The sequence below is a fragment of the Martes martes genome (assembly GCF_963455335.1).
Source record: "Martes martes genome assembly, chromosome: 10".
NCBI lineage: Eukaryota > Metazoa > Chordata > Mammalia > Carnivora > Mustelidae > Martes > Martes martes.
The window spans coordinates 53,742,177-53,758,109 of NC_137898.1; the positions used below are offsets into that span (position 1 = coordinate 53,742,177).

General features: G+C 38.9%; 1 protein-coding gene across 1 annotated transcript; it reads right to left on the reverse strand.

The window, feature by feature from the left end:
• Nucleotides 1-685: 685 nt before the first annotated feature.
• Nucleotides 686-12,623, reverse strand: LOC308350826 (uncharacterized protein; the record flags this gene model as incomplete). Its single annotated transcript, XM_080816303.1, has 5 exons — nt 686-1,640; nt 3,028-3,306; nt 4,370-4,506; nt 11,277-11,396; nt 11,712-12,623. 5 exons carry the CDS (start codon nt 12,621-12,623, stop codon nt 686-688), a joined length of 2,403 nt encoding a protein of 800 aa, XP_080672429.1.
• Between the last annotated feature and the right edge of the window lie 3,310 nt (nt 12,624-15,933).

A 15,933-nucleotide genomic window follows, 5' to 3' on the forward strand; every position in this document is an offset into this window, starting at 1 on the left:
ATAGATATATAGTGGAATATTAATCAGCCATAAAAGGAGATGAAATCTTGCCATTTATGGCAATATGAATGGACCTTGAGGGTATAATGCTAAGTGAAATAAGTCAGAGAAAGACAAATACCATATGATTTCACCTATATGTGGAATTTTAAAACAAAATTTTAAAACAAAAGAAAAGAATAAAGAGACAACAAAAACAAACCATAAATACAGAGAATAAACTGGTGGTTACCAGAGCATTGGGGGGAGGCGGGGGCTGAAGGGTGGTGAAAATGGCTGAAGAGCAGTGAGAGATACAGGCTTCAGTTATAGAAAAAATAAGTCACCGGGATAAAAGGTACAGTGGTGATAAAGGGCATGTAGTCCATAACACTGTAATAGTGTTGTACAATAACAGATGGTAACTACATTTTGTGGTGACCATCCCATAAAATACAGACCTAGTAAAATCACTATGCTGCATATCTGAAACTAATGTAACACTGTCAACTGTACCTCAAAAAATAAAATGGTAAAAATACAGACATATGAATTGATTAGACAAGTCAAATTATATTCCTTCATTTTACTATTAGAAGATACCCTTTGCATTATTGTGTTTTTCGCCACGGGCATTAGCAGAAATCTTTGAAGAGAAATGAACTCTGAGGGACAGCCATAAGCTCTCCCTAGATGCTGGAGTATATCACAGCATATATTTTCCCAGGACTCTTTTCAAGGCTCCCGTAACCTCCTTATTCCTCAGGCTGTAGATAAGGGGGTTCAAGGCTGGAGTGACAACCGTGTAGAAAAGAGAGATGATGTTGTCTTGCTTGGGGCTATGGAGTGAACTGGGCAGGACATACATAAATGTGGCAGCTCCATAGAACATCCCAACCACCATCAGGTGGGAAGAGCAGGTGACTAGGGCTTTCTGCTTCCCCTCACCTGAAGGCATGCAAAGCACAGTACACAGGATTAGTGCATAAGAGGAAATGATAGTAAAAAGAGGTGGTATCAGGAAGGTTACACCCAACACATATACAAACAGTTCATATCTAGAGGTATCTGCACAGGCCAACTTCAGCAAAGGTGGGATCTCACAGAGCAGGTGCCTGATCTTCCGGGACATGCAGAAGGGATAGTGCATGGTATACACAGTATAAACAAAGGCACATAGGGATGCCAGTACCCAGGCTGCGGCCACCATGAACCAGCAGACCTTTGGTCTCATGAAGACCATGTAGTTCAGAGGATGACAAATGGCCACATATCTGTCATAGGCCATGAAGGCCAGTAGCAGATCCTCTGCACCACCCAGCATCAATGCCAGAAACATCTGAAGGGCACAGCCCCCAAAAGAGATGGTGTTTTCATTGAGCAGAAAATCCATGACAGCCTTGGGAGTGACAACAGATGTAAAGAGGAGATCCATGAGTGAGAGCTGCCTGAGCAGGAAGTACATGGGCACGTGGAGCCGGGAATCTACTGTAATGACCAAGAGCAGCAGGCCATTGCTGGTCAGGGCCAACATGTACAGGACTGTGATTGTGGCACAGAGCAGTTCAGGAGACCCACTGTCATTCAGAATCCCCATCAATATAAAGCCACTGCCCAAGGTGGAGTTCCAGTACTCCATTCTGTGTTGTTTCTTTAGTTTCCTAGAATCAAATACATTCTCAGTGAGTTTTTGCTAAGGTGGTCCCTAGTTTGTAACATCTCAGGCTCCTGATGATGGCCAACATGAATCCAATGAGGCAATGTCTTTCCTACTGGAAATGGACTTTACCTCTTAACCTCTGAGTTTCTGACACTTTTAATTGTACCTTGATGAAATATCCATCTGAATGGAGAGCAGACATCACAGTAGCTAAATATTAAGACATCACTACACAAAAATGTTATTCAGGACATCAAACTTTGACATGTATCTTTCCACAATGATTAAATCATCTCTCTAGAAATCAGTATCGTAGAACCCAAGCCGTTGGTTCTTTTTGTACCTATGTTTTAAGTAAACTGTTTGTCTAATGATTTAAATACCCACTTAGTGTCCTAACAACCTGTTCAGAAAATAAAGTTCTAAAGCCGTTGCAGAAGTGTGATATCAACAAAGCACTTGCCCTGCATTGTCCATATAACTTATGTCCATGTTTGTTTGTAGCATTCAAGGCTATAGATATAAGTCTCATAGGAAGAGCTAAAATACATCCACCTTAGTCACTTCCCTGGACCAGCTCCATACACTCCATGTGTTTGAGGGAGAAGGGATTCCATACTCTCTGAGACTAGGGGGATGGAGTGTTTGACATGGTATTACTTTTAGGAGCTAAACCTTTAAGATCAATGACAACATAGGTGTCTCTTTACAGGTTATGCAAACATGGGAGCCTGGGAGAACTCAAAGATCTGATAACTAATGAGGCCCTGCCCAGGAAGATCAGAGTGTTTGTGTTTAGGAGAAAGGGTGAAAGGTGCTGGCAACAAAAGAGCAAGTGTTGTATGTTGTAATCAGGCTCAATAATCCTATCTGCCCTCTATTACACCTGACTGAGATCCCCACTCTCCCTCCTGCAGGACCAGAGTGTCTACATTGGATTGAATGGCCACAGGATAGACAGGATGAATTCCTGTTCTGGAAAGCTTTAGAGCGTATGACAGGCATATCATTGGCTCTTAGATGGTCCTTTGATTTAGAGGCATTTATTACCAGATAGGTGCAAAAATCCCATATCAGAGGCCAGCACAGCCTGGGCTCTAAGGACAGGTACTGATACTTCCACCAGGAAGCGGTCACTCAGACCTGGGATGTGGCACAGACTCTTTCTTCATTTTCATGGATTTTTCATGTTTAGGAAACCAGGAATAGAGGTCATTAGGATGGGAAACAGAGCCTAAAGCACTAGAGAATCTGGAAGACAGTATAGTTTAAGCTCTTAGGGTCTGCTTTGGGCTCTGTTTCTCAACTCAACATATCTAGAGGCTGCACACTTCCCTGAAAGAGAGTAAAGGGTTTACCTCAGATAGTGAGAAGACTAGCTGCCCAACCTTGTAATCTGCCTCGGGGGCTGTTTGAGAGTCAAGGATTTTCCTGTAGAAATGCAGAAAGAGTAAGCTTTTCTAAGAGTGTCCAGCTGGTTTAAATTTTGCCAAGTCAGGTTAAGAGTTTGAGGAGTCTGAACAACATAGATGTCATGACCAATTCTTCTGGTCCTTCTATTCCTCCGCAGGTCTGCTATGGAGATGTAATAGAGACAGAGGGCTAATACAGTCTTGGGTAGTTTCTGTGAAGCTCTTACTTCAGAGATGGATTTCCTGTTCTGACACCTGTGGAGAATTAGGAGACACCACTTCTATCACTCAGGTCCCCAGGTCAAAAACCCATCCAGCATGAGCTCTGGAGAAGTTGACAGACTGAGTTCTTGGGTCCAGATGCTCAGACTATCATTTACTCTTGCTAAGGTCTGGGAGCAAAGAGGAAAGCAGCAGGAATCTGGGGGAAGTAGATATTGGAAGAGATGCCCAAGGGAAGCCCTGCCATGCCTAGCCTCACTGTCCCTGGGGAGAACAGTGAACCAGGGCCCTGTCCTTGGGGAGGCTGTTCTGGCTCCTTATCCCATGACCCCACCCTCTCTACTTTATTCCATGCCTAACATTCCCAGGGACTTCTCACCTCAGCTGAAAGGGCCTCCCCTGGAAATGCTGGTCCAGGAAACAGGATGTTAATGAGTCCTGTTGGGTATGTTTCCTGGCCTGGCATCTCTGCTCTGTTCTCTCACTAAATGAGCTCAGATGCTCCAGGGGTCTATCCTACCCTCAGGAGGCACTAACGGCCCATTTCTAAATTGCTGACTGGATAGACCAGGAAGCAACGGTCTGTTTCATGGTGAAGGCTCTGCCCCAGATCTTAAGGTGAGTTTTGTGTCAGCTGTAGAACACTCCCAGAGTGTATTCTGTGGAGGAGTTGGCCTTGTAGTTATTACCAAGATTCCAAATCCTCAGGTTCATTCCCTGTCCTGCTTATTCTGTCATTTACATGTTTTTCTTGTGTTATAAGCTCTCCCTCCAACTTCATTCAGCTTCCAAATATGATAAAGATTTCCCTGTTCAAACAAACAAACAATAATTTGGTCTTTCTTTCCTTTATGGACTATATCTCAAAATCCCCTCCACTTTTGCCATAAGCTTTTTCAAAAAGCATTTATAATAACTAGGTCTTCTTCTACTCTCAACTGCTCATTCATTATATGTGAAGATAACACTTGCCACCTGCTACATCAGAGAACCCAGAAATAACAGTATCATAACCTAATCGGAGAACCCAGAAAGAATAATAGCATAACCCAATAAAATTGTATTTCTCATTTATTAACAGTTTAGTGCATATTACTTCTTTAGGGAGTTGTCCTTAACTGTTCTCCTGTATGGGGTGGTGTGGAGATCTGGAGTGTTTCCATTGGTGGAGCCAGTCAACATTTCCAATAGCTGATACCCAGGTTGACAAAAATCCTTTCCATTCTGCGTAATCTGAAAGGAAAGAGATCCTACTCCACTAAGTGTGGGTGTTTTTATGCCTCAGACTTCACTTCATGGCACACTTTGTGGCACACTTCACTTCTTCATTACATTCCTCAGCACATTTACATCACCTCCTGCCAAGTACCCTACCTGAGCTGAACTGACATACTTTGTCTCAAGATCACCAAAGTCCTCTTTGCAAAATCCAATAGTACTTATTATATCATGTTACTTGGTTTGTTTTAAACTCACGAAATTCCCATATTCCTCCTTCTAAGCTTTGTCTGTTCCATATTAACATGAATAATTTCTTTTTCCTTCTGATCTCTGGGTTAATCTGGTAACATACTACACTAACATATAAGTCCAGAAGGGCAGGAATTAAGTCTGTTTTGTTCCCAATCACATTTCTAGCTTCTAGCATGGTAACTGCATGGGATTGGTACCCAATCAATGTTTGCTTATTATGAATGGAAGTGTCCACCACAGGTGCTCTCAAATCCCAACTAAAATATATATGAGAAACTGTCTTTTCAGGTTCTCTGCCCATTTTTTAATCAGAAGTTGTTGGTTTTTTTGTATTGAGCTGTATAAGTTCTTTATATATTTTTGATATTAACCCCCCTGTTGAATATATCATTTACAGGTATCTTCTCCCATTCACTAGGCTGCCTTTTGTTTTGTTGGTGGTTTCTGCTATGGTTCAGAAGCTTTTTATTTTGGTGTAATCTGAATAGTTTATTTTTGCTTTTGTTTCCCTTCCCTGAGGAGACATATCCATAAGTATATTTCTATGGCTGATTTTTCTTTTAGAAGTTTTATGGTCAGGTCTCACATTTAGGTCCCTAATCCGTTTGAATGTATTTCTGTGTTCAGTGTAAGAAAGTGGTCTGGTTTCATTCTTTTGCATCTAGCTGTCCAGTTCTCCCACCACCATTAAATGAAAAGACTGTCTTTTCCCCATTGTATGTTCATGCCTCTTTTGTCATAGATTAATCAGGTGAGTTTATTTTCGGGCTCTCTATTCTATATGTTTATTTTTGTGCCAAAGCCATACGGCTGATGTTACTATGACTTTGTAGTATATCTTGAAATCTAGGATTGTGATAACTCCAGCATTGCCTGACATTTTTCCAAAGACATAGAGCCAATGCACATGAAAAGATGGTCAATATTACAAATTATCAGGGAAATGCAAATCAAAACCACAAAAAGATATCACCTCATACTAGTCAGAATGACTAATATCAAGACAATAAGAAATAACAAGTGTTCATGAGGATGTGGAGAAAAGGGAACCCTCATACACTATTGGCGGGAATGTAAAAGGGTGCAACCACTCTGGAAAACAGTATGGTGTTTTCTCAAAAAATTAAAAATAGAAATACCGTATGATCCAGTATTTCCAGTAGGGGTATTTACCCAAATAAATGAAAACACTAACTTGGAAAGACATATATGTTCCATCATTTATTAAAACATTATATACAATAGCTAAGATAATGGAAGCAACCCAAGTGTCCATCCATAGATGAATGGATAAAAATGATTTGGCATGTATACATGTCATAAAAAAGAATGATATCTTGTCATTTCCAACAAAATGGATGGACCTAGAGGGTATTGTGTTAAGTGAAATATGTCAGACAGAGAAAGACAAATACTGTATTTCACTTGTTTGTGGAATCTAAAAAGGAAAACAGATGAGCAAACAAACTAAAAAATAGACCCATAAATACAGAAAACAAACGATGATTGCCAGAGGAGAAGGGAGTTGGGGGATGGGAAAATAAGTGAAGGGGGTTAAGAAGTACAAACTTTCCTTTGTAAAATAAACAAGTCAGGGAGATGGAAAGTATAGCATAGGAGACATAGTCAATAACATTTTAGTAACATTGTATGGTAATGGATGGTGACTTTATTCATTGTGATGAGTAGTGAATAATGTATAAAATAGTAGGATCACTAAGCTTATACTCAAAACTAAAATAACATTGAATGTCAACTATACATGAATAATAAACATTAAAAAATTTAAAATAACAATAAATAGTAACAATTATCTATAATCCAGTTTCACAATCTCCATAGTACATTTACCTTCTGTAATTGTTGTTAGATTAAATATTTGGTCTGGAAATCAGTAAGTCGGTAAACAAATAACAAATAAAATATCCATGAAGATAAAAGTATTTTATAAACTGACTTCAGGTCAGTAAACTAGAGATAAGAAAAGTTATAGGTCAAGGTTTAGACAAAATGTCCACCAACCCTACAATTTAACAAAGAGTATATATACAAAAAAACAAGTTTTACTTCAAATCTGCAAATTTAAAATTTGACATACCCAAAGAATTTAGACTGAGTTGTCTAATTCCAGAATAGACTCTCCAGACCAGAAAATGGAAAAATATCATCCAGTGGTACAGAAGTTAGTCCGAGTCAGAGATTCTCCCAGTTTTTAACTCCTCTTCTACCTCCTTCACTCAGATACCCAGAGGACACAGTTTTCAATTAACATCAAAGAACTGGGCAGATAGCATGCATCTGAGATAATTTGTAGCAAGAGAAACATAATTAGAAACAATGAGTGTGTCTTGGTTTAGAGTCCCTCAGAAGTTGACCCTGAGCAAGGGCTTGAATGAAAAAGAGTTTATTTAGGAAGTTATTTCAGCAAAAATTAGTAGGATGGGGAGGAGGAACAGAAAAGCAAAAGAGCAAATAAAGGTTGTATCATTAAGTAAGTTACTGTGGGCGACTGGATCTTAATCCTCCTGGGCAACTCTGAGAAAGAGAGTAGAACACGTATCTCAGAGACATATCACACCTAGGGTGTGAGGGACCTGGGGTATTTGTACACCAGCTCTCATCAGTCATCAATTAAGTTCTGGTTGCTGCAGGGGCATTAATTCCCTGGGCCATTCTGGCCTTCTGGGCATGTGAGCAAAACTGATCATATCAGGCAAAGAAAGTTTGGACACAAAATATGTGGATAGTGGCTCTTGGAAGTCAAGCTGCCCTGAAATGATAAGGGTCAAAAGACTATGTGGAGGGCATTGCCCTAAGTGTTATATTATAAGACAGTAATATTTAAGATAAAGGAATGCTCATGATATGAGGAAGTTGAGAGGCAAAGTGGGGGTTTTAGGGGGTAGGGAAGGAAAAAATGAAATAAGATGGAATTGGGAGGGAGACAAACCATAAGAGACTCTTAATCTCACAAAACAAACTGAGGGTTGCTGGGGGGTAAGGGGGTGGGGAGAGGGTGGTTGGGTTATGGACATTGGGGAAGGTATGTGCTATGGTGAGTGCTGTGAAGTGTATAAACCTGGCAATTCACAGACCTGTACCCCTGGGGCTAATAGTACATTATATGTTATTAAACAATTAAAAAAAATAAAGGAGTGCTCAGAGGTATAGTCATAAATTTACTAGAATGTACAAAATGATGAGGAGATTTTTAAAATGGTTGGCTGATGACTCTAAAGGAGGATAAATAAATATAACATAGTATATTATTTTTTTTCCAATTTTTTATTTATTTTCAGCGTAACAGTATTCATTGTTTTTTCACCACACCCAGTACTCCATGCAATCTGTGCCCTCCCTAATACCCACCACCTGGTTCCCCCACCCTCCCACCCCGCCCCTTCAAAACCCTCAGGTTGTTTTTCAGAGTCCATAGTCTCTCATGGTTCACCTCCCCTTCCAATTTCCCTCAACTCCCTTCTCCTCTCCATCTACCCTTGTCCTCTATATTATTTGTTATGCTCCACCAATAAGTGAAACCATATGATACTTGACTTTCTCTGTTTGACTTATTTCACTCAACATAGTATATTATTTTTAAATTGTACTACTTGACTGAATTTCCTAGAATTTCAGGTAAATATTGCATCTACACTAATGTAGTGGAATAGAAATATTATTTGAAATCCAAAGATAAGACAGTATTTGCCATGTACCTCCAAATTCTAAATATGAGAGAGGACTTACATGGAGGTGATCAAAAGAGAATTTATAGGTTTAAACCCCAAACCCTTTTAGAGTATAAAAGAGAGATAGTCAAAAGGTGGTGGAGAGGAATACCCTGAAGATATGTTTCAAGGTAGCCTTTTACTCCTTCTTCCACGAGAAAATAAGGTGCTTCCCCTTACCTTAAGTGAAAACAGCTTAAAAGGTACTCCAGGGAAACTTCATGTGCCTTATCTGGAATTTGACGAATGTTAGAACAAGCACCTTCTTCACAAATAAAAAAATCTAAAGGTCAATTACGGACTCGCATAGTCTTCCTAGTTGAAGAGAAGACACAGCATTCCACATCCCAGAATTGAACAAAAAAGGATCAAGCATGTCTCCAATTAGTCATATATGAATCCTATGGAAAAGAATTAGCCAAGACTCTTTGTAAAGGTGACTCAGGCCAGCAGAACCACCTGGTAGGTTTTGTTGACCTAAGAGAGGGGTAAACTATTAAGGGGGAGTCACATGTAACCAGCTAAAAGAGCTAGGGGCCTTTAAAGAGGTGATTAAGTTATATTTGGTCATTATGGTGGTCCCTAGTCTAATCTGAGTGGTGTCCTTATAAGAAATGGAAATGAAAGACACACAAAGATATATATGGGATACATGCACAGGGAGAAAGTCCCTGTGAGGACACAGAAAGAAGGTGGCCATATGCAAACCAAGTAGAGATGACTCAAGAGAAACCAAACCTGCACATATCTTGATCTTGGATGTATATCTTTTACTTTCTCTTTTCTCTTTTTTCTTTCTCTTTCCCTTCTTTCCACCCACCCCCCATTTTCCAGTCTCATCCCAATTCAGTGATTAATTTTTCCTATCCAAAATATTCCTGGTATTTGTTCACACCAGCTACTTTCAGTACCAAATCTTAAAATAACATTTTGGAGTTCTTGTCCCTATCAACAAACACAAAAGTTTCTATAATTGGTTAAAATATTATGCTGTTGTCCTCAAACCTTCTTGTCATGACAGCTCTCTAAAGATCCATGTCCACCAGGAAGAAGATTAGCAGCAATTGTATTCACATTCTTTTCACAGGGGTTTGGTGAAATGTATAAGGAAAAAGAAACCGCATTCAAAGCACTGAGACTTATTAAAGTTCTTCATATATGTGAAGCAATTTTAATTTTTATTACCTCACCACCACTGCATGCTCTCTTGAGAAAGAACATAGAAAGAAAGAGAGAGAGAGGGAGAGGGAGGGAGAGGAAAGGAAAGGAAAGAAAGAAGGAGGAAGGAAGGAAGGAAGGGAGGAAGGGAGGAAGGAAGGAAGGAAAGAAAGAAAGAAAGAAAGAAAGAAAGAAAGAAAGAAAGAAAGAAAGAAAGAAAGAAAGAAAGAAAGAAAAGGGAGGGAGGTTGGGTGAGAGGGAGGGAGAATTATGAACTAATAAAATTGAAATTTTGGTAAGAGTTACTCCTGGAGAGGGAATCATATGTGATTTTATTGTTTTTTAACACTTCTTACATTATTCCTTTCACAATCAGAAAAGGAAACATTTAATTCATCTGTCCTCTCTACTCCCTCCAAAACAAAGAATGATAAATATGAAAGCACTCTCACATTTATTGGTATGAGGGATTGCAGACAGCTACAAAGATGAGGAGGGTATGTGTAGTGATCTGAAGGGGCACCTGCATCCCAATGTTTACAGCAGAAAGGTCCACAATAGCCAAACTATGGAAAGAGCTCAGATGTCCATCGACAGATGAATGGATAAAGAAAATGTGCTATTTGTGAGTGTGAGTGTGTGTGTGTGTGTGTGTGTGTGTGTGTGTGTGATGGAATATTATGCAGTCATCAGAAAATAAAATCTTGCCCTTTGCAGCAATGTGGTTGGAACTAGAGGGTATTATGCTAAGCGAAATAAGTCAAACAGAAAGAGATAATTATTGTATGATCTCACTGTTATGTGGAATTTAAGAAACAAGGCAGAGGATCATAGGGGAGGAGAGGAAAAATGAAACAAGATGAAACCAGAGAGGGAGACAAACCATAAGAGATTCTTAATCTCAGGAAACAAACTGAGGGTTGCTGGGGGAGAATGGGGTAGAGAGATGGAGTGGCTGGGTGATGGACATTGGGGGAGGGTATGTGTCGTGGTGAGCACTGTGTGTTGTGTAAGACTGATGAAACACAGACCTGTACCCTTGAAACAAATAATACATTATGTGTTAATAATTAAAAAAAATCTAAAAAAAAATGAGGAGGGTATGGAAAGCAATTAGGTGACACATGAAATTGGCCTGGGATAAAGCAATACTTAATAAAGAGGGGAGAAAGAATCAGAGTCAATACTATTGGTAGAGAATTCTACATGGTCAAGCTTACTTGTCAAAGACAATAGACACACATACATATACAGACAACTGTACATATTTACATACTCTTTCATACCTGCCAGTGCTATGCATAAAATCATTCACCAAAAAATGGAGGAGAGAGAAAAGAGAAAGAAGAAAGGAGGGGTCATGATGCAGTGGAGTTAAATTCATTTCATTCCTTCCTTAGAAAGTTTCATAGCAGTGAGGGCTTGGAAGTTACAGAAACACTCTAGTGTTCCATCACTTTTAAATGGAAATAAGGTAACTGGAGGTAGTGCATCTATGGGTAGAGTTCCATAAATCCCAGAAGACCCCCTTATGTCTGAACTAAATGCTGGCTTCTTAACCAGTTACTGTTGACTTATTCATGAATATGGAAGCAGAACCACAGTAAGCTCACAGGTGACTGTATAACAGCTTGGGGGCCCTACCTCATTTAGTGGGTGTAGGATGCTAGCAATATATTCAGGAAGGTTAATCAAAATTTTTTCTTGCTCCAACATTTCAAGCGTGAGTTTACTCTCCCTTGACATATTTCCCTCACAGAAAAACTGCAGAAAGAGAGCATAAGACAACAAAAAGATGCAACTCCCCTCAGGACAGAGCATGGCTCTCTCTTGTCCCAGGGGTAATGAAACTTTCTAAGGAAGGCATGAAGGTTTACTCATATTGTGATGTCCTGGACACAGCACTTGCAAAAAATAGGCATTTAATGAATATTTGTGGAGAAGAAAATCAACTGAGGCATATAAAGTTAGGGAAAGAAAGAATGAGAATAGTAGAGGTATTGTTGTCAACCACAATCTTCCAAGTGCTTAAGAAAAATGTCAGAAATCACTACCTCTGAAGGTAGATTATCTTCTAACCAGGTTCCTGAGGGCTCCCTTCACATCCTCGTTCCTCAGGCTGTAAACGATGGGGTTCAACATGGAAGTCATAACTGAATAGAACACAGAGATGACCTGATCCTTTTTACTCATTGTCTTGGAATTGGGTCTCATGTAGGCAAATATTCCAGAGCCATAGTAGAGAACCACAACAGTGAGATGGGAGCCACAGGTAGAGAAGACCTTGAGCTTCCCTTCCCCTGACTGCATCTGATTCACTGTGGAGATAATATGCCAGTAGGAGACAAGGATGAGGGAGAGAGGTGCTAACAGGATAATCACACCCATTGAAAAGAGGGCCATCTCAGCCTTGTATGTGTCTGCTGAAGACAGCTTCAGGAGTGCAGGAGGTTCACAAAAATAATGATTAATTATATTCTGTCCCTGGTAGGGAAGACACAGTGTAAATGCACTATCCACTGAACATACAAATGCTCCACTGATCCAAGACACTATGACCAACTGGACACAAACTCTCTGGGTCATGACAGTGGAATAATGCAGGGGCTTGCAGACAGCCACATAGCGGTCATAAGACATCACTGCCAGAAGTGCACATTCTGTACACCCTGCGAGAAGGAAGACAATTATCTGTAGTGAGCATCCAGCAAAGGAAATGGTTTTCCTTTTCACAAGGAAGTGGGCCAACATCTGAGGAACAATGCTTGTAGAGAAACAGAGGTCAGCAAAGGACAAGTTTTTGAGGAAGAAGTACATGGGAGTGTGAAGTCGAGAGTCAGTCTGAATAAGGATTATTATGAGCAGGTTTCCAAACATAGACAGAAGGTAAATAGTCAGGAAAACACAGAACAGCAAGATCTGGATCTTTGGATCCTGAGAAAGTCCCAGCAAGATAAATTCAGCCACAGAAGTTTGGTTTCCTTCTCCCATTGATGTTTATTGCTGTTTACCTGTCATCAGAAAGAAAACACATGCATTCTGAATGCTCAACTTTCGCAAGCTTTATAAACAAGCACAATGAGAACGAGTATACCTTGTTGGACTATTGGCTTCAGATGCTTCCTAGTATGTGTGCCAGTTAGCATTAGGATGCATAGTTTTTATGCACATTTTTCTTTCCTTGATCCATTTGGTAGGCTGAGTATTGCACTCAATATGGCTTCTCAAATAATCCTGAGGTCAACATATCACTAAATTACTACGAAGTTTTATCAAAGGAATTGTCTTTGATTCAATTTAATTTTTTCATCTCAATAAATATTTTTAATATAATAAATATATAAAAATAAATATTCTGGATTAGCAGTCTGAGAATGAGGTGAACTTGTCTAATCAATTAAAAAAAACACTTAGGTTTTTATAATTCAAAACCAAAACACAGAGGTGAATGACAAATTTGTTTATAATAGAGTAGGAAGTTCAAATACGGTTTAGAGAATCAACAGGTAAATTGTAGCTATTAGTTCTTGCTTTTTTCCATAGCATTTTTTTGGGGGGGAAAGTAGAACTGCATAATTTATTTTTTGTATTAGTAGTAGTATTATATTAAAGCACTTTTTAATACTTCTGTATTTTTATATATATATGTATATATATATATTTTTTATTTATTTTCAGCGTAACAGTATTCATTGTTTTTTCACCACACCCAGTGCTCCATGCAATCTGTGCCCTCCCTAATACCCACCACCTGAAACTGTGGAAAGATCCATAGCATTTTTTAAAGAGGCTTCTTAAGTAGCAGTCCAAACAGGGTAAGGGAAGAAAAGAAAAATATATATCCATGATTCTAATTTTGGCCATTCTAACTGGTGTAAGGTGGTATTTCAATGTGGTTTTAATTTGAATCTCCCTGATGGATCATAATCCTGGGCCTGGAAGAAATATTTCACATGACAAAGAGGAAAAGTATCATGAAAAAATGTGGCATTCAAAAATGTAACTTAATGATACTTGAGTGTCTAGGGTCCTGTTCTATATCAACAACGACAACAGCAAAAAGCTGGCACTAAGCGGGAACTTGAATTTCTGAACTAGATATTAGTGAATTTTATAGTTCCATAACATCCAATCTCAGCTCACTTCTGACCTCCACTTCAGCAGTAGTGGACAATTTTGACTTGCTTGGCTCTGCTGACATTCTACTTTAAGGACCTCCTGCCTTGTCTATTGGCATTCTACCTAATATGTTGGAAGTATGGGCAAGTTGATGCCCCAGAGGCAGTCTTTAACCAGAGGACAATCGAAATTGATGAATAAAGGTACCAGATATTTCTGGAAGGCACTCTGTATGCTTCTTATGGGAGTTAAGTCCTCCATTGACTGTCATGCTTTTATTATTACTATTACTATTATTATTATATCCCCTAAGGAGCTCTTCCAGAATTTTTTCTTAATCATCAATTCCCATGAAAGTTTAACAGCACAGATATACTGTACATCTGTTTATATACTGCAGCCCTCTAGAGGGCCAACAAACCATTGCAATATTTAAGATATCTTTCTTCTTCTAAGAACTTTGGCATCTACATGGCCCCCATAGAGAATGTATGGCCTAGAGTAACAATTTTAATAATCCAAACTTCATTGGTGTTTAGTTGCATCTTGCCTTAACTCTTACTGCTTCCTTACACCACTTCCTGGAATTGCTTGCCAAATAAGCTATCTGCACCAAAGTTCTTTTCTTGGCCTCTGCTTTCAGGGACCTATACTAAAAGAGAAAAGTCTCCTGAGATAGAGACTAAATTAAGGCAATATGGCAAGTCTTCCTTCTTCAACCAGGGAGTCCCACCTCTGTCTGATGATAATGACTAACACTTACTGAGTGGTTACTCTGTGTCTGGCACAGTTCTAAGTACTTCATATGTTTTAACTTATTTAATCTTCACAATAACCCTATGAGGAAGTATTTCCAATCTCTATTTTACAGCTGGGGAAATTAAAGGGTAGAAATTCTAAGTAGCCTACTAGTCACTGAGACCAATTGTCAGAATTGGAATCAAAAGCCCTAGAGACTTGTCCTAGCATGTAAGGTTTTAAATCTTCAATCTTATTTCAGTCACAATTCTAACTTCAGAAGCTAATACTGAGAAATCCAGTCATGTAGATAGACCTGGCACAGAGAAATTCAAGCAATCCTCAAGAGACCAAGAAATTATCCTCAGTCTCAAACATGTTCATAAATGGCTTAGCTCCTAAAGTTGGCTAAAGTTAAGGTTTTCACATTGTTGTCAATTAGAAAATAAACTGAAAGAACTAAGCCTTGTAGTAAGGTTCCAGTCAAACTTTTTAAGTTTAGGGAGGATATTTGTAATAAAAGAGAGGATTCAAGATCCAAGTAGAACAACCAATCAGATTTAAGGGGTATATGGCAGATCAGCTAGAAGGGGCAGACATGGTGCAAAGGTCAATTTGATTCTGGTGCTACTGCTGACTATATGGTTGTCATAAATTTATCATTAACAGTCCAATTATTCGATTATATTTATAATGTAGAATATTTAGTAAGAGGTAAAGGAATCTAAGTATCATGTATAGGATCTTCTACACTGTGTAGCAGGGCATGCTACTACTACTATTACTACTACTACTAACATTCTAGTCATAACACTAACAACAACACAGACTAAAAAACTGACCCTTCATGGCACTTAACATGTTCCCAGTACCTGTATAGGCATTTAATATTTATTAACTTATTTAATCTTCAGAAGAGTCTCAAAGAGGTAGACTACTATATTCCCATTTTATAAATGGGAGTTCTAAAGTTCAGGGAGTATATATAAAATACTTTCAGGCCTACAGAGCTAGTAAATTATTGAATCAGGATTCAGTCTCAGGTCATCTGATTCTAGAGCCCAAAGCTGATATTGTCCTACTGAATAGGAGTATAGATTCTATTTTTAGAGAGACATTCTGGAACCAGATCCTAAGTCCACAGAAGAAGACATAAATGGAATGAATGACAGAATTAGGATTTTTAATGTAAGGCAAATGCTCATGGTATTACACAGAAAAGAAACAAATATGCTGATGAATGGATAAGGAAGATGTGGTCCATATATACTATGGAGTATTATGCCTCCATCAGAAAGAATGAATACCCAACTTTTGTATCAACATGGGCGGAACTGGAAGAGATTATGCTGAGTGAAATAAGTCAAGCAGAGAGAGTCAAGTATCATATGGCTTCACTAATTTGTGGAGGATAAGAAATAACATGGAGGACATGGAGAGATGG